Source organism: Barbatula barbatula (genome assembly GCF_947034865.1).
Source record: "Barbatula barbatula genome assembly, chromosome: 13".
Taxonomy (NCBI): domain Eukaryota; kingdom Metazoa; phylum Chordata; class Actinopteri; order Cypriniformes; family Nemacheilidae; genus Barbatula; species Barbatula barbatula.
In genome coordinates this window covers 20,451,966-20,477,048 of record NC_136776.1, presented here as the reverse complement: position 1 = coordinate 20,477,048, position 25,083 = coordinate 20,451,966, and the positions used below count along the sequence as shown (strand labels likewise).

Below are 25,083 nucleotides of genomic sequence, written 5' to 3'. Positions count from 1 at the left end.
TAAGCTTGTGAAATGTGCGGTATAAAATCAATCAATTGTGTTACGTTCATAATTAAAGAGGACTTTTACTAAAATCAATTAAGACAAAAAAAGCAGACATTCACAGACTTATTAATAATTTCCTTATCAACTTCTTTTTTAATTCTTGTTACCCAGAAGCAAAGTGACCATCTGACCATGCTATCCCATCACCAACCAAGAGCAAAGATAGACTACTTGCAGCTTTAAGTTATAGCTGGACTGGACTATTTTTCCTGCTTATAACCGTCCTCGGTTTTCTGATATCGATCACAAAATTAGATCTAAACGGTTTCTACAAATGAAATTTTCTATTTCACAACTAATAAGCGCTCCCTATTTTAATCGAAAGTCACCGAGTGCAGCTGTGACAGGTCAGAGGGGACCTGGCCCTCCCGGCTGAGACTGGTTTCTCCCAAGGTTTATTTATCATTGGAGTTTGGGTTCCTCGCCACATGCCTTGTTGGCTAGAGACTGCGTTTATTAGATATTATTTGCTATTCTATTAACACCACACAGTGTGCTGTGTTTGACCTTTTCTGTGTTTTTCAAATTTTCTCCTGTAAAGCTGCTTTGGAGCAGTGCACATTGTGAAAAGTGCTATATAAAATACATTTAATTTAATGACGTTTTAGATTTACACACCAGGTTTTTAGAAACAAGAAAAAAAATGTATTCATCATTTAGCTTAAAAGAAAATAAGCCCCTAGATATCAATAATATTTTTTTATTTTACATTGTGACAAACATTTCTTATTTCACAAACTACTAAACCAAAGACTAAACTAACGAAAACCAATGAGGATTGTGTAATTTTTCGTTATTTCCTCGTGCGTAAACAAGATGCGCTCATCAGATACGACTACGGGGGCTGGAAGGAAAACCCTGAAATGAAAAAAATGTAATTCAGGCGAAACTTAAAAATACATCAAATACAAAACCAACAGAATAAGCACTGCGTTTATAGTACTTGTAATGTTTGGCATTCTCCTTTCTTCCATTATTGTTTTTCAAGGATGAAACAGTCATGTTTTTTTCATGAGTTATTTGTTGACAGAAGTTCTTGTTGACAGAATTTATATTTTAAGTGAAATATGGGTTTTATATTGTAAATGCATAAACTCTTAATCCTTCCTCTTAATTTCTTAATGTATATACATTTTTGAACTCTTTCTTTAGATGCCCTTTGGGCTTTTGGTTTAACTTTTGAATGTTTTCTTGAGAAAGTGCACTTTAATAAATAAATAAAGTGAAGAGTGAATTAAATGTGTTTTCATTGAAGTTAACAGCCGGGCCTAAAGTTTTTAAGTTTAGCTTGATCCGCTTTCATCGTCAAACTGAGGTCTTTTCGTTTTGACAGCTTCAAACAGCCATAATCTGAGATGAAAAATCTATTGGATGAACTTCAGAAGCACTTCTACACTTCCTACACTAGTATGTTAATGTCAAACCCCTTCATCTCTGATAGACCCCCGCATCCGTGACTGAACGTGCCGGCAGGAATGCAACACGTCACGAAAATGTAACAGTACTGTAACAACGCCAAGGTCGTGGATTTGATCCCAGGGGATTGCACATACTTAGAAACAAATGTATAGGATAATGCTATGTAAGTCGCTTTGGATAAAAGCATCTGCCAAATGCATACATGTTAATGTTAAATGTTTATGGTTTATTCCCTGAAGAAAATCCCTTTTTTAACCAGGATAAAAATCCCATTGAGACATCACAGTCTCTTCTTCCAGGGAGACCTGGTCAAAACAGCGGCACACAAAGTTTCACACCAAACAAGACACCTAATACTCTTATAACAAGTAAATCAAGAAAAACACTCACATTAATCTTTTAAAACAGAATGCAAAATACATTTAAAAGTGAATAACAGTGGTAAGGACTCAATTTAAGTACACTTTGCAAATCATCGTAAACCCAAGGGGGAGAAAATGCACATTTAAAAATGCTGAGGACACTTTTGGAACTTTTAAGTGTTAATACGAGTCCTATAACTATTTGTATATAAGGTTAAAAGATTAGAAATATAAGAAGGTAATTTGCCCAGAAGTGCCTTAGCAATAAATATATATATTTATATGAATCTGCACCACACACAAAACATAATGCAAACATAAATGCATGGCAGACAATATTCAATTTCCTTAACACAGAAGAGGCCGCATGCATATAAACAATGTCCCCATAGTCAATGATAGACATGTATAGAAAATGTACTCTCTATTCATTTCTTTAACAAGTTGAATCTACAAACAGACAACATTTTTGTTTCTTTCAGACTTCTTTGAACAGAAAAGCGCCATCGTGACCATTCACACACACAGGGCCTCTTGTCTAGGAAATTTCTGTCATGCAACACCGTTCTCTTCCTCCCTCCAATAAGCTTGCGATACTGCTCGCTATCAAACGAATAAATCACGCCGATGACATAATCACCTGTCACTTGCATCCATTTCAAAATTAGGTCAATTAAACGCCCCGGCGATGCATTAAGCATCACAAAGGGCAGCTGACACTGCCTGTATCCACGGTGATGAGACAAGACCACACAGCGGGGGATGCAGGAGCACATTCCAGGTGGTTGCCAGGTTACGGGTAAACACTTGAACCTGATTGGCTAGAAAGGAAAACTTGTGAATTGAGGTCAGTTGTTATTTCAAAGGGATTTAATAGCGAATTGGTTTTGTGTAATGTTGTTTAAGGCGTCACACCGAGGTCAAGCTCATTATATGAGTCTGTGCTTTGTTTTTTATGGTAACAGAATTATATTCAAGTTTCTATGAATTTGCATGTATTGTTATTCATTTATCTAACACTAACCGTAACAGTAGTTCTCCCGGGCCTGTAGACGCCTGACTGTTCTGCTTTTTTATTCAAAATATTAAAATAAAATAACATATAGTTTGTTTTTCCTTCATTATTAGTCATATTTATGCATCAGATTGTTTTCTAAATCAGTTTTTTTAATAACGGCATATTTTATGCTGCGCTCACACCAAACACGAATGAAAGTAAATTACATTCAAAGTCAACGCAAATAGAGCACACTGCAGAATGAATATAGCGAAAACATTGTTATGTGAAAATGTCTCCACCTTTCTTGGGCCCCAAGCGCGCATGAGCCCCTGGGCCGGTTCCCATAACGCCCATTGGATAAACCGGCCCTGAGTGCAAAGAACGCGATGTTTCGTCCCGCATTCCTCACTACAAATAACTTTAAGTAACTTGATATTATATATGTAAGATTTCAACCAAATTCAACCGGAAGTGCTGATGGACCAACGTTTTATCGTGAAATCTTCAAGAAATGGTCTTATGAAAAGGTCTACATCTACATTTAAATGTTTTCGTTTATCCAAAGCAAATTTTATGTCAATTAGCTGAAATTTCAACGTCTTCATCAGTGTGTGTGTGTGTGTGTGTGTGTGTGTGTGTAGCTTTAACACTTTCAGTGATGTGGCGTCGCCATGACAACCTTGCCACACATACACACGCCTACCACTTGTCAGCAGTGTGTGAGCAATAAGGTTTCCTATTGCCAAGTTGAGGACAAAGACACACACAACCTAAAAGAAAGGCACTGAGGTAGAGAGGGCTGAATTTCCATTCTCAGAATCGAATATCCGACATCCTGCGAGTCATTATCACCCCGCATGTCTCAGGACGACTATAAAGCGCGAGTAAACATCCTCGCTTAGTATCCCAACCTGCATTTAGCTCCTAGAAATGCCCCCCTGAGAAACTTCTAATGCGAGCTGCGTCTCTTCATATACACGTTGCTGAGACTTGGGTAAGAGGGGAATACAGAAGATGAATAAGGTGTTAAGCAATGGAGAAGAGTCAGTGTCGCTCGGCTTGCCCTCGCACTTCAAATAAAGCAAATAATTAACATCATTCGATCCTGCGGAGTGCTGAGGATGGATAAGAGTCGGGAGAATAAATCTATTTCTCTCTCTTTCTCTGTCTCTCTCTCTCTCTCTCTCTCTCTCTGTGTGTGTGTGGTGGAGTCTAGACTCAGAAGGTTTAATGCTACAAACAGGTGCATACTTGTTTTCAATTCATTTTGTGGGAAGAACTGAGGTGTAGGATGTTAAATCCTAATGGAATAATGCACGAAACACACTACGATGTGAGTGGAAAAAGCTAATCGTTCATAATGGTGTTTTAATAGAATATCTGTAATGGTTTCCATTGAGTTTCTATTTAATTCTCTGGTTTTTAAAAACCATTACAAAAGTGTGTTTTGGGCATTAGTCCAGTAAGATTTAACATCTCACCGATAGAACCCATCACATACCAGTAGACACGATTACAGTTTCCATTAAAACCAATACAAATCCCTTTAAAACCATGAAAACCAGAACAACTTCTTTAATGGTTTCTATTGTTTTTTCAACGAGGGTGTTAAAGAATAAACACGATTGGATGGTTAAAAGTTAATACCACGTTTTTCTACTGTATGTGTTATTGTAATAGTATTTTGGCATAATATTTGGACTTTAATTAAACTCTCATGTTCATTTTCTACCTCTGTGGCCTTGGTTATATCTTAAAATAGATTTCCTTTCAGAGATGGACAGTTATATTAGAAATACATATATATATATATATATATATATATATATATATATATATGAATGAATCATGCAGAATAAAGGACATTCATTAATACGTCCAGTGTTAAAGGTTCAAGTTTTCTAGTTCTTGCCGTTAAACTACAGGCCTCCACAATTCAATCAACAGTGTTGACCTTCTTCTCAATCACATGCAAGTTTTATTGGAATATAACTCAACACGTCCCTTCTCGCTTTTGCGTTCCTTTCATATCACGAGCCTGTCCTCCTCATCTGCGACCGAAAAACGCTCATTTCCAATTTCACGAGGTGTCTTGGGTCGCGCCGGCCGCGCTGGAGCTCATTTCCATAATGAAAACGAATGCGGACGCTTCAGGACAATGGTATGAAAAGAAACGCACCTGGAAACAACGTCATTCCAACCGTGGGAGAAAAACATTTGGCGTCTGGGAACAGAAAGAGAGACTCTTCTCAAGCCCTGTTATGTAAAAGATGCTTCAGGAAGCGTCGCAGAAGACAAAATCGAATTATTCTCTCTCTTCTTTCAAACTATTTGTGTATCGCTGAGCTTTAAAATTGCTGTTTCTGTCATTTTCACGGCAGGGTTGGGTCACAGGGCTGGTGTACCAACATTGCTTTCAATTCCCTGGATTTATGCCTGATATAAATGAGCTCTCTTGTATCTGCAGTTTGTCACCGGGACAACCCACTTACAGATGAGTTGATTAAATATGTATTTCACGTGGGGGACGAGGGCGAATGCGACATGCCTTGATTTGTCACCACTGCTGGAGATACGATGTGGTGTGTCTGTCCTTCAGGAGTTGTCATTTTCTACTTGGTGTGTGTGGCTCTTCACACCAGAGGATTGTGTGGGCAGTTGAAAAGACTAATATACAAATATGGACAATTTTCTTACGTGCACTTCAAAATGAGGTCATGTTAAAGTACCTATATCTATAGACCACTCTGCAAGACGTAAACACTGGTTCAGAAGCACTTCCGGTTTCAGTTTTTATTGATGGATTATCAGTAGCCTATGTTTTAATCTTACTTGCATCCTTAATTCAATGTGAAAGATATGTGATATCGAACATTTTAAATCGGTTATAAATGTTTTGTTGGTTGTATTTTGTTCGTTGAACTAGCGTTCTTTACGTCATCCGAAGAGGTATATATCTTTTGGCTTGACATTGCTAGACGATTCTGATTAAATGAGCCAGAAAATAATTTTTTTCAACTTTGATTTCATTGGTACATTTTCAAAATAATTTGTTTTACTTATATATATATGTTTGTATATATATTTTTATTCAGGCTGTCAATCGCGATAAATCACATCCAGAATGAACATGTTTTACATAGCATATGTCTGTGTGCTGCACTGTTAGATGTCGCTGTAGATTAGCAGCACATTACTGTAAAAATCCACAGTACAATACTGCATCTGTATATTACAGTAAAATACTGCAGCTCATAATGCATTCTGGGTAATTTTCATTGAGCGGGAAACTTTTACAGTAAATTTTGGTCTCGCTGTAACCTCGCTGTAGCTTTGCTGTAACGTGTAACGAAAGTGCGCCACAACGTCATCACGTCAAATCACACAGAGCCCATCCTGGCTGCAGCTGGAGGAGGATAATCGATTTCTGGCAGTTTGGTAAGTTTTTAGTTTCGTTTATTTTATGTGTTTCATACAAAAAAATTATTTTGTTATTGTATTTTGCACAACAGTTTGTCACAGTGTTGTTTTAAACGTGGAATGAGAGAGATATGGTCGCCAACAAACGTTGCTTCTGCCTCAGAAATTAAACTAAGTCAGCCCACTGCTTAAACCCGTTTTACACATCTCACTTAATGAATATAGGATTATTTCAACCATTTATGAGGGTTTTGGTGAGTTTATTTTCTGTCGAATAGTTGAAGTTCGTTTATATGGCAAGCTAGGTAAACCGACTTGTATTTGGTAATAGAGAAACTCGCGTTTGTGTTCAAATAAAATAATCTTTGACCAATTTAACTAAGATTCCTCCTAAATAAATCTCATACGAAATAACAAAGTCACTGTAAAGTAGCCCACATAGCTACCAAACTGCTTCACACAAAATGAAACGTCATATTTAACTGTGATGAGTGCGATCCATACAGATTTCATTACTAACAGATTTATAAATGTGTTTGCGGCGCTTATTTCTGTATTTACGGTATATCCGCAGAAGCAGATATGATGTTCTTTAGAGTGATTTACATTCAGTTTGCCAAAAAGTTTTGTATGACAATATATTTGTAGCGATATTGCTTCCAACACCTCAAATCAATGCTCGTACTTTGTTAAAGAGCGCTGCTGACTCCGCCTTTACGTAATGACGCTGTACGGAAAGAGGAGCGTGATCAGCTTTAAATGCATTTCCAAAAACACATTGACTTTCGCTACACCAACGGTATAGAAAATGCAATCCCAAATATTTGAACTCTTAATGTTAAAGTTATACAGGGGAAAACATTTAAATGATCATTTTGCTACATTTTTGATTGACTATCTTAAGCGTATATAATAAACAGAATGGTTTCTAAATTTCAGCAAGTAACATATCATTATATATTTCTTCTTACAGCTCTAACGTCACAGTTTGGTCCACTTTGCACCCTGGGCTTATGAGTTTCTGTAAGTATTCACCATGTATTTATAATACAACTTTTATTCAAATTTGTTTCTGGTTTTACTTCTGACTTTTTAGTAACACTTACAATAAGGTTCTATTTGTTAACATAGGATGTTAATACATTTTAACATTTGGCAATACATTTTTAAATCAATCAATTTATCTCTGTTCACATTAGTTTTATTCATAATGAATTCTCAAATATTATTAATGTTGAAAAAGATATTGTTCATTTTTAGTTCATATTACCTAAACCATTAATAAATGTTATGGAATAAAACCTTATAGTAAAGTGTTAATGAATTTTCTTTCACCATTTACTTCACAATTTGTACTTATTTCAATGGCTAACAGATTTTGTTATTTTTGGCTTTTTGTGTTACAGTCTCACCATTGATATTTTGGCTGGATTTGGTCATTTTTAAACCAAGCAAGTCATCCCAGGATGTCCAGTTACAACTGCAAGTCATGTAGTTTCTCGACAAAAATACCCACACCCACACAACACCCTCACACAGCACCACACAACACTCTCACACACCCGCACACAACACTCTCACACAGCACCACACAACACTCTCACACACCCGCACACAACACTCTCACACAGCACCACACAACACTCTCACACAGCACCACACAACACTCTCACACAGCACCACACAACACTCTCACACAGCCACACACAACACTCTCACACACACACACAACACCCTCACACAGCACCACACAACACTCTCACACACCCGCACACAACACTCTCACACAGCACCACACAACACTCTCACACACCCGCACACAACACTCTCACACAGCACCACACAACACTCTCACACACCCGCACACAACACTCTCACACAGCACCACACAACACTCTCACACACCCGCACACAACACTCTCACACAGCACCACACAACACTCTCACACAGCACCACACAACACTCTCACACAGCACCACACAACACTCTCACACACCCAGACACAACACTCTCACACAGCACCACACAACACTCTCACACAGCACCACACAACACTCTCACACACGACACTCAGTTTGAATGGAACATTTTAACTACAGACCAGTGTTTTCTTTGCCAGTGTTAGATGACACCTGTCACTTTGTTGCTATTGTTTGTTTTGATATGTAATGTATGAATATTTTTGCTCACTTAAATGTTGTAATATATATAGTAGTCAACATTTGAAGTGGGTCAAAAAAGTTACAAGAATAGGTATTGTTCTCGCCTTTTTGATCTACTTTAAATGTTGACTACTGTACATAGTCATTATATGTTGTTAATGTAATACATCATTCTTCAATACTGTTTTAAATGTTTTAATACTTTTTGTTTCAATGAAATGATTCAATAAAAAATTTGCCTGGATTGCCTTTTGATTCATAATGTCAAGTATAGCAGTTTTATAATATTAATAACTACAGATTTATATCCAAACTAGCTAAAATATATAATAATATTTGTAATTATTGCCAATACGAATTAAAGAGTAATTTGTCAATATAGGTATTACAGTAAATTGCAGTAAAAATATAGCAAAAATACAGTAAAGTACTGTGTTGTCTCTATACAGCAATATTTTTTGTACTGTAGTAATCTATTACAGTACAGCACTGTAAATCAAAATACAGTAACTTACTGGCAACCGTGCTGCCAGTAACGTACTGTAAAAATACAAGCAAATCGTTAACAGTGTGTGCATATTCATTTTGTATTTATGAATGCATACACATACACATCGTGTATATATTTGAGAAAATATATGTATAATATGAATAAACATTTATATCGAATTTTAATACTGGTGACCTGCAAATCCATCTGAATATTTCCTAAATATTTTTTAATTTAATATGCATAGTACACAGACACACTGTATGTAAACACAAACTTTCTTCTGGATGTGATTCATTTTTTGACAGTCCTAGTTTTTTTATTATATAATAAAAATATAAATGTCATTTTAATTGTTATTATTATACTAAAAAATTATTATCTAATATTTGTAAGCATTTTGCAAGAATTTTAACCTAAAGTTGAGGCATTGTTCACTGTTTTTCTCTTGATGCGTTCACAGGTTTAACCGGTCCAGAGCCATAGAGAGAGAGAGCGTTGCGCCAACTCCGTTGACTTATATGGAAAAAAAATTCACAGCAATGGCGGTTATTGAGCCTCTCAATAGTTATGGAGCTGCAACAAAACAGACCGATTGTGACGTAAGTCATCTAATGGTTAAAAACAAGAAAGAAATAAAGCATTTAATCAGAAAACACAACTTCCTGGAACCATCTGAAACTGCCGCTAATCCCCTGACGTGCAAAAATGTTGCACTTCCGTTGTCGCAACTCTCTCTGCATGTGAAAATAAAATCATGCGTTACAGTGCAACCAAACAACAACTGCGCAGAATGAAGATACCTTTATAATATTACGTTAAATATATTGTGTGGTAGACTCAAAATTTGCTTTCCATTAATATAATTAATGTTGTACTTTATTGCTGACAGCTTCTAGTTTTTTTGGCTGTTCTATTATAATTTGGCATAAGCAAATATAATGTTACTTAACCAAACTCCGGTTCACTGGGATTAGAGACGAGTGCCAAGACACGCAACAAATTAATTATCAAGTTAATTAAGAAGCCGGGGAAATTAGCCAAGATGAGTCCTGATGCATCAGGCTTTTATTATAGTTCATTATGAAATGTTCTTTATGCTAACAACCACAATATGCTATATAGTTTCGGCTTTGACCTATCACCCCGATGTCAGGAACTACATCTTATTATTGTAGAGTATATATGATATTCAAGGCCTTATTTTATTGGACATAAAAGGACGGAGGTTCCTAACAACACATTGACAATATAACAATGCCCGTCACTGTAATTGATTATACTTCTGTTTTCAGTCACGTACAAAACACCTTTCTGAGTTTCTTTATGTCGAAAACAAATGAGAATCCATCTGTAGGATATTAGGATTCAGTGCAGTGAGGGGAAGCCGGCGTCTCTGGTGCGCGCTTGGATCTGTTGTGAAAAACATGAGTTTGCTCTGCTTGGTCGAGCTTTTTGAATAACAGGTGGATCGCGATGCACCTGACTGAGAGAGTGATGGAAAGGAGGAAGGAGAGAGAGAGAGGAAAGCCCTGGAGACCTAATGGAGTTGGATACATTCTCATCGTGTTTAAGGCACAGATGAAACTTTTATAGATCGATCAGCCAGATCTGATGCCTGAACGGCGATTGTCTCTCGGTTGATCTGACAACACCATCACTTACACGGCGAACGAGTCTCACGGGAGCAGAAACCAATTAGCGACGTGTCCCATTCAACCCTGTTGCTCGGATACGCGTCCACTCTGAATTTGAATGTGAACCCCACGTCTACCTGTTCCCCACGCACGGATAAAACGGGAGATATTGCGACAGCGAGTTCTTAGATCAGACGACACAAGTGGCTGCGTTAGGTTTTAAGAGAGGAGGAAGTCTCGAGTTGAGGGCCTCAAAAAATCCCACAAGAGGTCCTGGTCTCCATAGTGAGACTAGAAGATCAAGAGCAGCTGGAGTTAACTGAACCCTGAGGATTATGTCCCCTAGGTGTCTCTAAACCTCTTCAATATTCACAGCTCGAGGCGTTTTAGGATTGAGAATCCTTTGCTGTCTCAATGATGCAACAATGCTTTATTATTGTGAAAGAATGTATGGATTTGAGTTGCCAAAGCGTGTGTGCGCGTGATGTTTGTCCTCCAGGTCTCTCTCCCCGCAGTTGGCTGTCGGAGCCTCTGTCTAAGTGGACAGGAAGGGCTAAAGAGTGTCGACCCCGTTTGTGCTGATTTAAAGTCCCCGTCTTCTCCGTTCTTCCTTTATTGCCTCACTTCCTGTCTGACCTCTTCTGTACAAAAACAGGTAATAAATACTTCTGAATAGTGCATTTGATTCATCCACTTTTGAGAAGTATTTTTATTGCAGTGCATTTTGGGATTGCTTCTGTTAAGGATTCAAATTTGCCTACCTGAAGGTATCATTCTTTACAGGACGGCCTCACACCTTCTAGGTAGTCATTTTAGGTTAAGAAGTAGAGCTGTTGTGGAAAAATATATATATTGCGGCTCCTGGTCGTGTAATCTGTCGTTCGGTCTCTTTGATCCGGATTGAATTGTTCGGCCACAATAAACCATTTCATCCCCTTCAACTCGCGTGCTTTTTCCAGAACCTTTTCCTTCCTGTTGGAACTCTGTCAGAATGGCAGGAACTATAAATCCACGCTTCCTTTTGGTATCAACATCCTTGAACGCATACAAACAGCTTCTCTTTAGACAGGCGTGAGGAAACCTAGTCTTCCCATATAAATAAACACATTGGAAATTGTATTTTAGGGAAAGTGTAACGTGAATATTGAATTCTTGTCATCGTTTAAAACCTACTTGTGATAAGTGGTCGTCATTTCTTTAGATGTGAAATGTAATTCATTTTATTTAGTTGAAACATCACCTGCCTTTACTAACAGGGTCAACCCTCAACAGGGGAGTTTCTGTGTTAACTCTTGCAATCCTGACATCTTGTGGCATAACATTGATATTACACCTGCTGCAGTGAGAGATACTTATTACTTATATACTTATAGAGATTATTATAATTATAAGCCCAAAATTGAGCTATTTTTTATTATTTATTATTCATATGCGACCATGCCCGTGAAACCCCGACTAAGGTTATTCTTTTTGATTCACCGTTTTCTACATAAAACAAACCTACATATCGCAAAGAACGTTCTGATATAAAGATATAACCACGTCAAAGATTGAAATCATGGCGAGATGAATGAATGAAATCAAACATTTATGCTTGTTTTCTCATAAATGACAATGAGACTTGACCCTGTATTTCACAGGGGGCTCACACATTTTATTTTTCAAATCTCTGGGAGGTTTCTAAGACGTTTTTGGATATTCAAGTTTTAACATATTTAAGCTTTTTCTTATATTAAATTACAATGTTGTAAGCTTTTTCCTGGCAACTTTACTCATACCATTGTTTTCTGCTGCTGCTCATGTAGTGAACACTAGATGTCAGCAGACTCACGAAACTAAAACTACATGCAGTCAATCGGATTTATCGATTATCAGTTCAAATGTGTCGAAAATGTTGTGGCTTATAAACGTTACTTATATTACTAAGACATTGCTTATATAATATAATAAAACAATAAAGTGTGGTGTGTGTATATATAGTATTTTTGTGTATAGTTTACACGGCATCCCAAAATTCACGAGACGCATTCTGATATACAAGCCCACATATGTATATTTGCATAAATCATCTGTCGAATGCTTACATTGTATGTAAATTAAGATATTAAATTGCGTAAGCATAATAAAAGTGTTGACGAATAGCCTACTTTGATTATAATGAGGTTATTCAAATTATTACGCACAAAAACACATAGACGTAAATAAACGCCAAATGTATTTTTGCATGTTTGCATGTTTGCATTGCATGTCTGTACGATACACGATCCGTGCCTGTGACTTTGTGAACCCGTGTCTCTGGTGTGGGTGGAGTTCACGCGGATTTGTATTCCTCATGCACACGCACGCTCCACCAGCACAAGCGCCAGAGCTTCAATGCGCGCAGCTCCGACGCGGCGCGAGGAAACCTCCACCTGGGACCACCGTCCATCACCGAGGACACATCAGACCCCCGACTCGGATTTATGCGCATCTCCTCTTCGGATTCGTGCACGCATCGCACTGATTTGATAAACGGAGGTCTGCGGCACGTCTCGTCCCGGGAAAACCCGACGCCCTTCTCAACCCGACCATGCGTACCTGTCTCGGTTTAACGTGCGATGGAGGATGCTTTCATAGCGTGTTGACTGATGTGTGAGGATATGCAAATGACACGATTGGGCATTGATCATTTTATGGGATCATAACCTGGTGTTATTTCTCAAAGTCATCTCACGGCTGAATACATCCCAAAACACTCAAAGGCTTTGACATGCTTTTTCATAGGCGAGGCTGCTATGTGATGTATTGATCGCTTGTATATTTATCATAAGATGGGGAACAGCTTCTCCAACATTGCCGCATTTCAGTCCTTGCACATAGTCATGCTCGGTTTGGATTCGGCCGGTAAAACCACCGTGCTGTACCGGTTAAAGTTCAACGAATTCGTCAACACCGTTCCCACCATCGGCTTCAACACCGAGAAGATCAAGCTCAGCAACGGGACGGCCAAAGGAATCAGCTGTCATTTCTGGGACGTTGGAGGTCAGGAGAAGCTGAGACCCTTGTGGAAATCCTACAGCCGGTGCACGGATGGCATCATTTACGTGGTGGACTCGGTGGATGTGGACAGGCTGGAGGAAGCCAAGACTGAACTTCATAAGGTGACGAAATTCGCAGAGAACCAAGGAACGCCTCTGCTGGTTATCGCCAACAAGCAGGACCTTCCCAAATCCTTAACGGTCAATGAGATCGAGAAGCATCTGGCTCTTCATGAACTGAGCCCGTCCACCACGTATCACGTCCAGCCGGCTTGTGCCATCATTGGAGAGGGTCTGAATGAGGGCATGGACAAACTGTACGAGATGATCGTGAAAAGACGGAAATCTCTGAAACAGAAGAAGAAACGATAGATAGTGTTGGACTGTTAACTCGATTTCAGTGTTGCCATGAAAGATACGACGGGTGTGGCCTTGGTGTGATTTGGGTGAAACTTTATGCTAACTTCCATTAGTCACGTAGATTACGTTAATAACAAACGCCATGTATTACAAAACAAATCGTTTGTTGTTCATTTCATTTTCGTGAAGATTTACGTTTCAATGATTATTTAGTATTGAGATTTCTTTAAGTAAGGCCGAAAAACAAATGTTTGTAGTTCCGTTTGGAGCCACTAGTGGCGCTGCAGTTACACACTTTACTTGTATCCATTTACGATGTATTAGTGCGAGTTATTATAAAGTGTCACCCAGTACTCAAAAAAGTAATCGAAGTGCTAAATAATATTCTTATGTTTGAACCAAAAGAAAAAACGAAATGCATAGAGAAATTTAAATAGCGCTAGTTAAAAATGTAAAATGCATCGAAATAAAGATCAGATGGGCCGGACCCATATTGCTGCTTGATATTAACATTAATATTGCTTTGGATTTAACTGCTAGCCTGTGATATTTGAAGAGACACGAAGAATACTTTTGTTAAGATATCGTTCCTTTTAAAAGTACCGAATGGCGACGATTACGCACACATGCACCTGAACGTGGTTTTGAACCAATGTTTGTTTTGGTTGTACTTATTTTTGCTTTTGTTCTTTCTGAAAACATAACAGAGCATTGAACCATGCAGTTCCTGGGCGGAGTCTGCATTAGTTTTCTTTTCATTTTCTTCCTGTCTTTCTTTTTAAAAGTTGAATCGGCTGACACGGGCCTTGAACGTGATCGAATGCGTTTGGTTTTGCTGAAATGCTAGGTTCTGTATTATGAAACCATGTAGTGAAATAAAGACTGTTTATGCACATGATGCCAAAAATATTCAAAATAAATTATACTGGAATATAATCCCATAATATTTGCATACAACTTTCTGAATCAAATTTTTAGTGTTTAAAGCTGGGTTTCCTTAAAAACTTAGCCAGCAAGGTTGAGGCTATCTGTTTGTCCAACCAATGGCAGCCCTTAAAAGACCAGTTTGATCAGGTTTAACTTAAACACTTTAGTTCATAAAATTGCTCTAAATCGAACACAATGTGGTGTTTTCCCTGGATACTTTTATTCCACTTTAGTGCATGCAATGACCTTGTTTGCTGTAATTAAAGTTGCGATACGACAGTCATCACCCATAATTCCCCAGGCTGTCAGATCTGCATGATTTTACTCGGTGCCTAGCCACATAAATCCCTTTGATTTAGCTCCAGAATGGCCGGGTACCACACGTGCCTGCTTTTGGCATGGCACACTCCGGGGACCGGGATAAGGATCTTTTAGCGCTCAGCTAGATTGGAAATGGATATTAATAGGAGAACTCGCCCATTGTGTAATTGGAAAAGCCACAACGGGCCCGAGAAATGATTCTGATGGGTGACTATAGCCTAGGGGCCCGATATGTTACACATGCCATCATGTGTACACACACGGAAGACAACAACGGGTGCGTGATTCGAAAAAGCGTGCTTTTATTTTTTGAAAAATACTTTTTAAAGAGAATGTTTTGCATTTGTGTCTTTGCATGGCCATAATCTTTCATTGTTATTTTTACGAATAAGCGTTTTTTAGCAAAAACAGTGTGGCAATGTGATTTCCAGGCCTCGGTTTTATGCATTTTGTAATCGCGTGTCACGAAAACCATATAACAGGAAATTACGTCATAGGACCCTTGCAGACCCTCATGACTTTTTAAAAACATTGGAAAAGTTGAATGTAGATGTTCATTAAAGTTGTATAAATGTACTATGAACACAAAAGTACATTTCTAAGGATTTGGCAAATCAAAAAACAGACTTTTATTTGTTTGAGCTAAAAATTAATAACACTCTCTTTCTGTCTATATATTGATTCGTCTTATAGCACATAAAGAATATGCCGTAATTGAATTACCCATCATCCCACTGAATCCATCTATATGAAATCAATATCTCACAATCTGCTGTGGTCCTCAGGAGGCCTCGGGACAAGAGACGGCTTGTGAATAATACAGGAACCCACAGCGGAAAGATGAAACGGATAATTCATCTCAACATCCTCTATTCTTAAACCCCGCGGGGAGGATACGACAGCTTTTTTTGGATCAGCAGGTAATGGGGTTCTATAAATAAACTTTAATAATTAATGTGCCGCCCATTGGAAATTCTATAAGTAGCCAGAAATGGGCCATCGGTGCGTGTTAAAGCTTGTCACTTACAATAAGCTCATGTGTCGTGTTTATAGGTCTATATAAATGTGCCACACTGGTGCTGATCTCAGGTCTGTTATCGGACTGGTTGAGCTGAAGGTAATCAGATTGACTGACTCAGATCTGATGTGTGTTTACTTGAAGGCACAGATGAGTCATATGGTTATGTATGGAAAGGCAGGTGTGTTATCGCAGTGCTCAGGAAATCAGTCTGATTTAAAAGTACCAAATATTCATTCAAGACTCGGGACTTGTTTACATTTACATTTACATTTAGTCATTTAGCAGACGCTTTTATCCAAAGCGACTTACAGATGAGGAAACATTGGAAGCAATTATAACAACATAGGCAACGAAAAATACATAAGTGCATCAAACTAGTCCATTAAAGCCTAGCACAGTATAAAAGCTAAGAATAGCGAGGTTAGTAATCATTTCTTTTTTTTTTTTTTTTTTTTTTTTTTTTTTTAAAGAAGGAAAGGGAAGAGAATTAGGAAAAACTCAATCAGCAACGTGTTGACGGAAGAGATGCGTTTTTAGGTGTTTTTTAAAGATGGCAACCGAGTCTGCTGATCTTGTAGCAGCTGGTAGATCATTCCACCAATGTGGACAGATCCAGTGAAGGTACGGGAGAGTGACTTTTTTCCTTTTTGGGATGGTACCACTAGTCGTTGTTCCTTTGCAGACCGCAGTGATCTGGCAGGAACATAGATCTGCATTAGCGAGTGGAGATACGATGGTGCAGATCCGGTGTTGGTCTTGTAGGCCAGGAGCAAAGCCTTGAACTTTATGCGGGCGGCAACAGGGAGCCAGTGTAACCTGATGAAGAGCGGAGTTACATGCGCTCTCTTCGGTTCATTGAAGACCACTCTTGCCGCCGCATTCTGGATCATCTGGAGAGGTTTGATTGTGCAAGCAGGAAGTCCAGCCAGAAGCGCATTGCAATAATCCAGTTTGGACAGGACAAGAGCCTGGACTAGGACTTGCGTAGAGTTTTGGATCAGCAGGTAATTTATTATTAATTTATTGTTAGCAGTAAGTTGCACCGGATCTGCACTTGTTACTAGCAACTAAGAGAAATACATAGGAAAACAATGATATAATACAATATCAAATATTTTTATAGTTGGCTGCCGTAGTTCTCACCAAAATAGCAACTTACTGCTAACAATAAATTAATAATAAATTAATAATCATCAAAAATTATTTATAATAAAACTATTTTTTACTAAAATCATAGGAAAAATAATAAACAGATTAAAAAAAATCTATCAAAATGGATTTGTCGTATAAATGTTTACATTCCTGTTTGTTTTATTTACTAGATTTTTGCGGGCAAACATTTCCTAAAGATGTAGGGTGTTATTATATTAAAGGTCTTTCTAATGGGACATTTAAATATAAGTATATTATCAGCTTATCAACAAAGACATCATGAAAACCAATTAATAAAATCCTTATTAAATTAACAATAATACAAACACACATAATTATAAACCAATTCAATAAATAACTAAAATTGGAATCGTGTGAATTAAATATGTGTAATATTATTAACGTTTCCTAAGAATCCCATGAAAACTGTATGGTTATTATAACTACTATTAAAGAGTTTTTAAAATGGGAATAACCCTTTAAACTCTCAAAATGCAAACAAGTCTTCGGTTTCTCCCCCTGTATTCAATGTTTTGGTGCCCGAATAATAACTTGTTCGGTGTCTGCAATTGTGTACCTACATGTCAATTGTACGTTATTATACTTATAATATACACTTGTAGACAGTGCTGTTTACAATTCCCAATATTCCCTGTTGTGTCTGAGAGTAGAGAATCATGAGGCACATAAAACATGTACAGAGTACAGTAGCATCTACACTATGTAGGTCACATTGAAGGTTTCGTCTTCTAAACCTCTTTCCGTTTACGACTCCATGCTGGTTTTCCGGGAAGAGGATCCACGAGGCTTTCAGAAAACACCTGGTGTTTTTTATGTAATGAAAATAAGTTTGTCCGCTGCATTATCCTCAACCATTCTCTGTACTTGTCATCACCCGCCTTTCCGTGTAAAGCCTTTATTTTTCTCTTTCTTCCTCCTCCTCCTCCTCGTGCTCGAACAGGCATCTTCCACTTAAGCGGAAATGTATCCGTGTCCTACTTTTGCTCCCACCACCCCCTCTCACCTTCTCATCTTCTCTTGTTTCTCTACGTTCATTCAAAGCATCCTTTCCTCCTGCGCTTTTGTAAACGCAGGACACCGTTTTGTTGTCGTGTTTGCTGCGTATTGTTGAGAAGTGATTGATGCTCTTCTGTTCATCATCATCCGTGTGGGTGCATCTGCACCAGGCCAATAAATCACAGTCTGGATGAAGTCTTTGGTAATGTGTGTTATATGCTAACATCGGTGCAGCCGGGAAGAAATACAATGGTGCTTTAACGTTTTGTTGTTTGTGTCGGGCTGCTGGGAGAGATGTTGATCCGGGGTGTTTTGTTTATGGCGCGCTGTGCTGCGCCTCGGGCTGTTGTGCTGAATAAGTCAAATCAAAGGGCTTTGATTGGCAGGGGGGGGGTCATGTGACACTCGCTGCTGTCTGTCTGTTGCTATTGATGCGCCCATGTCAGAAGTTTCGTTTTTTAGTCATACAGACTGTCTGAGTGAATAAAAACAATTATATGGTGTAGACAAATCAAATCTAGTGTGCTAATACTAATATTTTAGGATAAAAATAAGAAAGTATGATTTCAGTGTTATGCACACCTTGGAAATATACTTAAAATTAGACTTAAGGATACTTCATTTATCTGGACAGAAAAGTTTATTGGCTGACCGATCTCAGCTAGTGTAGTATGCTTGTAGTTTTGTTTTCTCTTTTCATTTGACCGGCATAAATACTTTTACTACCAAAATTGTAGTTAACATAGAATACTTCAACGTTTACTTTTATAAGCAAGAGACTGTACTACCACCATCTCAACAGGATACAGTACACATGAAAAATATGTAAACTAGTTGTGTATTTAGTTCATTATATTTGCAATTACTTAAGTGCACTTTTTTTTAACTAGATTTATATTTATTGGCTCAGTGGTTAGAACATGGTGCTGGCAACGCCAATGTCATGGGTTCGATCCCAGGGGATTGCACATAGTCAGAAACAAAATGTTTTTATAACTTAGTATACTCAGTTTACTACTGTTAAAGTATTAAAATATACATTTACATTTAGTCATTTAGCAGACGCTTTTATCCAAAGCGAGGAAACAATAAGCGATATGTCATAAAAGAGCAATAGTACGATAGGTGCTAATACAAAGTTATAAGTTTCAACAAAAGTATACTTGAAAGTGTGCATTTATAAACTAAAAAGAGGACTTGCAGGTATTATTTAAATGGTACATTTACAAGTACACTAGTACACATTAGTATACTCATACTTTGTTTTTTACAAATTGAAATAGTGTTTAATTGATTTACACCTGAAGTATTCTTACAAATATTTTTTAACTTGAAATAAATGACTGTGTTTATTTTTTTGTAAGACAGACAGATAGAAATACATTTTGGAGAGGTTTTAATATAAAGAATTGAATATAAAGTGGTGTAGCCTCCTAATTCCAGTTTAAGAAGATCTAGACTCAAGTCGACTATCTAGAGTATCAAGAGATTTAACACTAACGTTTGACACGTAACACCCACCATAAGCGACGCCCGACAGACCCCACTGCTCTAGGAGGCTTAGGGAACCATCAGTTTGCAAAAGCTACAATAACATAACTCCTAACATTAGTGTAAAGACGGAAATCAAATCCTCACAGAGAAGGATTCTGTGCGTGAATTCTTAACATAACCCGGAGCGGTCGTTCACGTACGACTAATAAAAATGAGACCTTGTGTTGTTGTTAGCGAGGAGATGCTGGTTTTATAAGCCCTCAGCCAGACAAACTATTGCGACAGACCTAGTTGTTAAACTAAGAGCGCTTTGTTATAACAATCTTGTGACAGTGCAGATCAATGGCATCCTGCAAGGTCACCCCATGTTTTTTTCACCGCAGCACTATGCGAAAGAATGTGTAAAATATGTGGACGAGACATGTCAGCGTTATCTCAGTAAATGCTAGCCATTGTAGACTGTGATAGTATTTGAGAAGACGGTGTAGTCTCTTTGTGAAGGGGAGGTCTGCATCACGTCTGTGTCGTATGGCCATTGTAATGGACGCTGCGTTTCACACTTTAACTAAATGTACCCTGAGAGGTCAGAGGTCAAATTTCTTCTGTGCTGGTTAGGTTGAGTGTGCTACAAACAGTGTGCGCATCTTATTCTTCTTCGTGCATTGTTTTTTTGTTGTTGATAAAAGAGCAAACTCGTTAGTTTTTCCCCCTTTATGTAGTTTTAATCTGTTATATTTTCCGCAGAACATGCAGAATACAAAATTCAAATCATTTTTGGGTGTACTGTTTCTTTAAATAATGCATGCTGTTATTCTATCACATTTCTCCTCCAAAACTTTTATTTCACACTACTCGTAACCACGCGAGAGATGTTGACCTGAAATATGACTATTGTCTCTTTATACGGCTCCTTTGCGCTTATCAAAGCGTGTTCATACAGACCCGAGAGTTCACGGATGGGTTAATCCCTGTTTTCCAGGTGCGAGCGTATCCACATTTTCCTTGTTTTTCTGCATAAAAAGGTTTCATATGTGTCAGCGAGGCTCGTCTGAACGCCTCAGCTTTCCGCTGTATATCATTAGCACTTTAATTAGGAGAGCAAATGAATCGTTCGCTGTCCTGCTGTGATGCGGTGGATGCCGTACTAAGATGCCAGATTTATGATGGTTAAAATAGCATACCAACAAACCATCCGACACACGCTACAGGACTAGTAGGCAATTTTTATAGTTCGGGATTTTGTATTTGCTGCCCCAGGTTTCAAGAACAAACGAATTGGCTTTGCAAATTTTTAAAGGGGGTGTCTAATGTTGTTTCATGCATTCTGCCTTGTTTACACAGTTAAAAGTGTTGGATTGTCATGTTAAACATGGTAAAATTTTCAAAAAACGAGTTATAAATTATACAGGATTAATACGATGATGTATTATCGTGCTCCTGATTTCTTAGCTCCGCCCCCGGCATGCCTCCAGGAGATCAACTGTGTTCGGAAAGCAGTAATACAGATGTGTCAATCTTTTTTTTTAACTGATAAAACTGAAAACTCTTGAACTATATAAAGGATGCATAACTACTGTATATAAACTTAACACGTTTAACATGAGATTTTTTTTACGTCCATTTAACCTATTTCAACTTATTTTGATAAGTTACGTCAACTTTGACTTATTTCAAATACATCAGGTTACATCAAAAAATTGAGTTGAAATGATTTGTAAAGCCAATTTAATAAAAGCAGCAAAATAAACTATGTTGTCAAAACGTTCACACGAATATGTAAACATGCCAAATAATGCTGGTTTATACATTCCAGGCCAGTAGTTGGTGATGTCACATTGTTAAGAGACGCATGATACGCATGACATCATCGGTTTAACTAATTCACGTTTTTGTCATTTTCACAAAAATAATCGCGTTTTAAGAACACTTTTTAAAGTTCGTGTTCCCAAAATAAACAGCTTAAGGCCTATAACATTTGCTGTACTTAGTTCAAACTGTGTCATCTAAATGGTTTTTAAGTCACTGTGCCTTTAAGAATTCAAATAAAAAAATTTAATAAAAAAATATAAATAAACAAAATTACTTAAAAACAGCAAAAACAACCTTGCATCTGTCTTGTGTAATTTATAGTAACGTATGCTTTTTCCAATACATAATTAAACCCGGACATTGCATAACATCAAACAATCTGTTAACAGAAGTAACTCGTGTCTCAATTTGTCGTCGCATGTTTTCCATTTAATGCTCAAGGTCCCTTTGAGCATCTTTAATGGTGAAATCCAGGATGCTGACGGAAACGTGCAGCTGTTGTTTCTCATGTGGCTTTGGTTCTGCTGGTTGTAGTGAAGAAGTGCCTGGACCCATATGGTGACCACATTCAGAGATTACACTAATGCACATGCATTTATTTCAAAGCACATGCAATAAAAACAGTTTCACACACATTGACGTACATTTACGCCATAGCATGCATGCAGGCACAGTAAAATGAGTTCAATGAGTTTGCAACTAAATGATGACGTGAACCAGGTCGTTTCTTTTTTTGTGCTTCCTGTCAAACAAATATCACGGCTCCAGCCAGGTGTTAAGTCAATATTATTCCTGTTGACTGACTCAAGGCTTCCCAGAAGCCATGAATCAAAGTTCTTTGCTTGAAGAAACAGATTTTAGCTGTATAGCGTCGAAACCTTTATGAAGGGGGCACTGGAAACGTCAGATATATAAATTGAGTTGAATTTAAACTTCATGGCTGAGTTCAGATTGAAGAGGCTGTCCGACCAAAATGTAAACTATGATATTTTGGCCCTCTTACTTGTAAAACGTGAACGAGCTAAATCAGCAAACTATAAACAATTATGTAAAGTGAATTTATCTTTAAAGGTCCAATGTGTATTTTAAATGCAATAAAATAAACATACTTATGTCTTCAGAGGTGTACCTGAAAAATGTATTGTTTTATTTGATACACCCTTGCCCAGAATAAAAAAAACACTGTTTCTATTCTTTTGGCAGGTTCACAGATAACACCGTAACTCCCATCATGACAAATCACACCCGACAGAATCAAGCAACGGATCGTGATGCTTAGATGTATCAATTACCAAGTTTTTTTTCTTGTTTATCCGTCTTATTTTTTAGCTATCGCTCTCTTTCCATTCTTGTCAATTGTTTCTGATGTGAGACCGGGCAAACAGCCAATGACAGGGAGACGGAGGGTATTCACATGCTGATGCTGAGAGAAACATTACCTGAAATGAACTCTGGATAAATGTGAGTCACGCTGGCAAGAAACAAGACTTGACAAAAGTGCTCGAGACAGACACGTCACTCAGTATACTTTAAATATAGCTGCGTGTAGTGTAAATCTGTCCATAAAGAAGAAAAGTCTCTTTAAAATCGTATTTTTCTTGGATGACAATGTGATCAAATGGATACTTTATTGTCTATTTTCCCATGAAAACAGACCCCAGTCACAGTTTTAAACATTTTTAGACAAAATCTTAATGATGTCTTGCATTGTTTCTCCGGTTTTTCGATTTTAAGTTCGAGATTTCAATATTCAACAAACAGATTCTTCCAAGACCAAATCTGGGCAATGCTTTCCATGTCAATTGTATTGCTTTGTAAACTTGTTGTTTTCTTTATTCGTTCATTAAATTACAGAGAACTTCATTACAACTGTTCTAAGAACATGTTGCCAACTTTCCTAATATGCAATGGAAAAATAATTTCTGAATATGTTAAACTTTTCAAATAACAATAACAGAAATGCTTTGACGTCTATGCAGGTAGGCGGGACGAGAGCCGTATCACGGAGGAGATTGGGAGCATAAGAGGATGAGTGACCGGACCATCAGTGAGAGAGGACCAGGCCTGGTTTGTGTGTGTCGCCGGCAGTCGCCCGTGAGGGTGCTGCCGGCTGTCTATTTACGTTTTTATTTATAAATTAAAAGTTGTTTTCTGTTCGCCTGTTCCCGCCTCCTTCCTTCCTTTTATTGAACTGCGTTACAGTCGTTTTAGTACATAAAATGGTGTTGAAATGTTTTTTAACGTTACTGCAAAAAAGGTTTTGTTAACTTTAAGAGAACATTTAGAAAACATTAGCCAAAGTTCGGAACATGTTCCTTGTAAACTAGACTAATATTTTGTTTGGTTGGAGCTTGATTGTGACAACTTGTCTTCTCAATCTACAGGATTCACGGACGTGCAATACCGAACAATTGTTAAGGCGATATACAGCCAGCGAGATCACACATTTCCAATCAGCACAGCCCAGCCAACCAGATAGAGTTCTGACCGCCAATTAGCTAATCAAAGGAGACGGGCATGCGAGACTCGAGTGGAGTTCACTTTGAACCCCAGCAGGACCAATTACAGTGTGAGTTCCGGTTGCCAGAGATTTCGGCTGTGGGAGAGCAAATATTGAAAAGACATGCAGCCCAGCTGAGATCAGAAAGACAAAACGGAAGGTCGACCGCTCGTTCCGCTAGTGGTTTGGGTTAATCAGACAGATGGGCTCATTTTTTCATCGTGGGTTGGTTTCAGTGAGTTGCAGAATGGACCAGACGTCTCGACAGAATTTTCGTGTGATGAAATCTGAACTGTCATTGAATCCAAAACCCTTTACTCATTTGTAGTTTCTCACCAAAGCAATACGAACCTTAACAATCTTTTTATCTTCATTTTGTAGTTTTATTTAATAACGCTGCATATAGGAAATTATAGTCTGTCTGATATTTCACCTGTGTTTTGACTTGCATAACCTTATATATTTTGCTTATAGTCAATGTTTTACAATGCAAATTATAAATTTAAGCGCTATATAAATAAAGCTGACTTGACTAATTTAATGTCCCTAAACCTTTAATAAAGGTTATATCAATTCTTTATTGATCCAACTGAATAGATTATCTCGCTAAATAAGTTTCAAGAGTTTTTATTTTAATTTTCTATTTTGTTGTAGTTTTATGATTGTTTCAATTTAGCATTTACGTATTGATTTGTTTTAATTTTTATATTGTATTCAAATAAGTAAACGTACCGTTAAATGCATTTGTACTTTGCATTTTTATTTATTTAAAGTTAACATTTCTATTTTTCAGATAAAAAATTTGACTGAAATTTTAATTGATTTCAACTAACAGAAATATTTCTTTAGTTTTAGCAAAGTAACTACAGGCTTTGTTAGTATTTTTATTAATGAACGTGCTTCACATACTGCTTTTATAGGCAGCATTG

The 25,083-nt window shown here is 37.6% G+C and overlaps 1 protein-coding gene across 1 annotated transcript; it reads left to right on the top strand.

The window, feature by feature from the left end:
* The first annotated feature begins 12,891 nt into the window (after window positions 1-12,891).
* On the top strand, window positions 12,892-14,849 carry arl4ca (ADP-ribosylation factor-like 4Ca). The gene has a single exon (XM_079472228.1). It carries the CDS (start codon window positions 13,347-13,349, stop codon window positions 13,923-13,925), a length of 579 nt encoding a protein of 192 aa, XP_079328354.1. The 5' UTR covers window positions 12,892-13,346; the 3' UTR covers window positions 13,926-14,849.
* The last annotated feature ends 10,234 nt before the right edge of the window (window positions 14,850-25,083 follow it).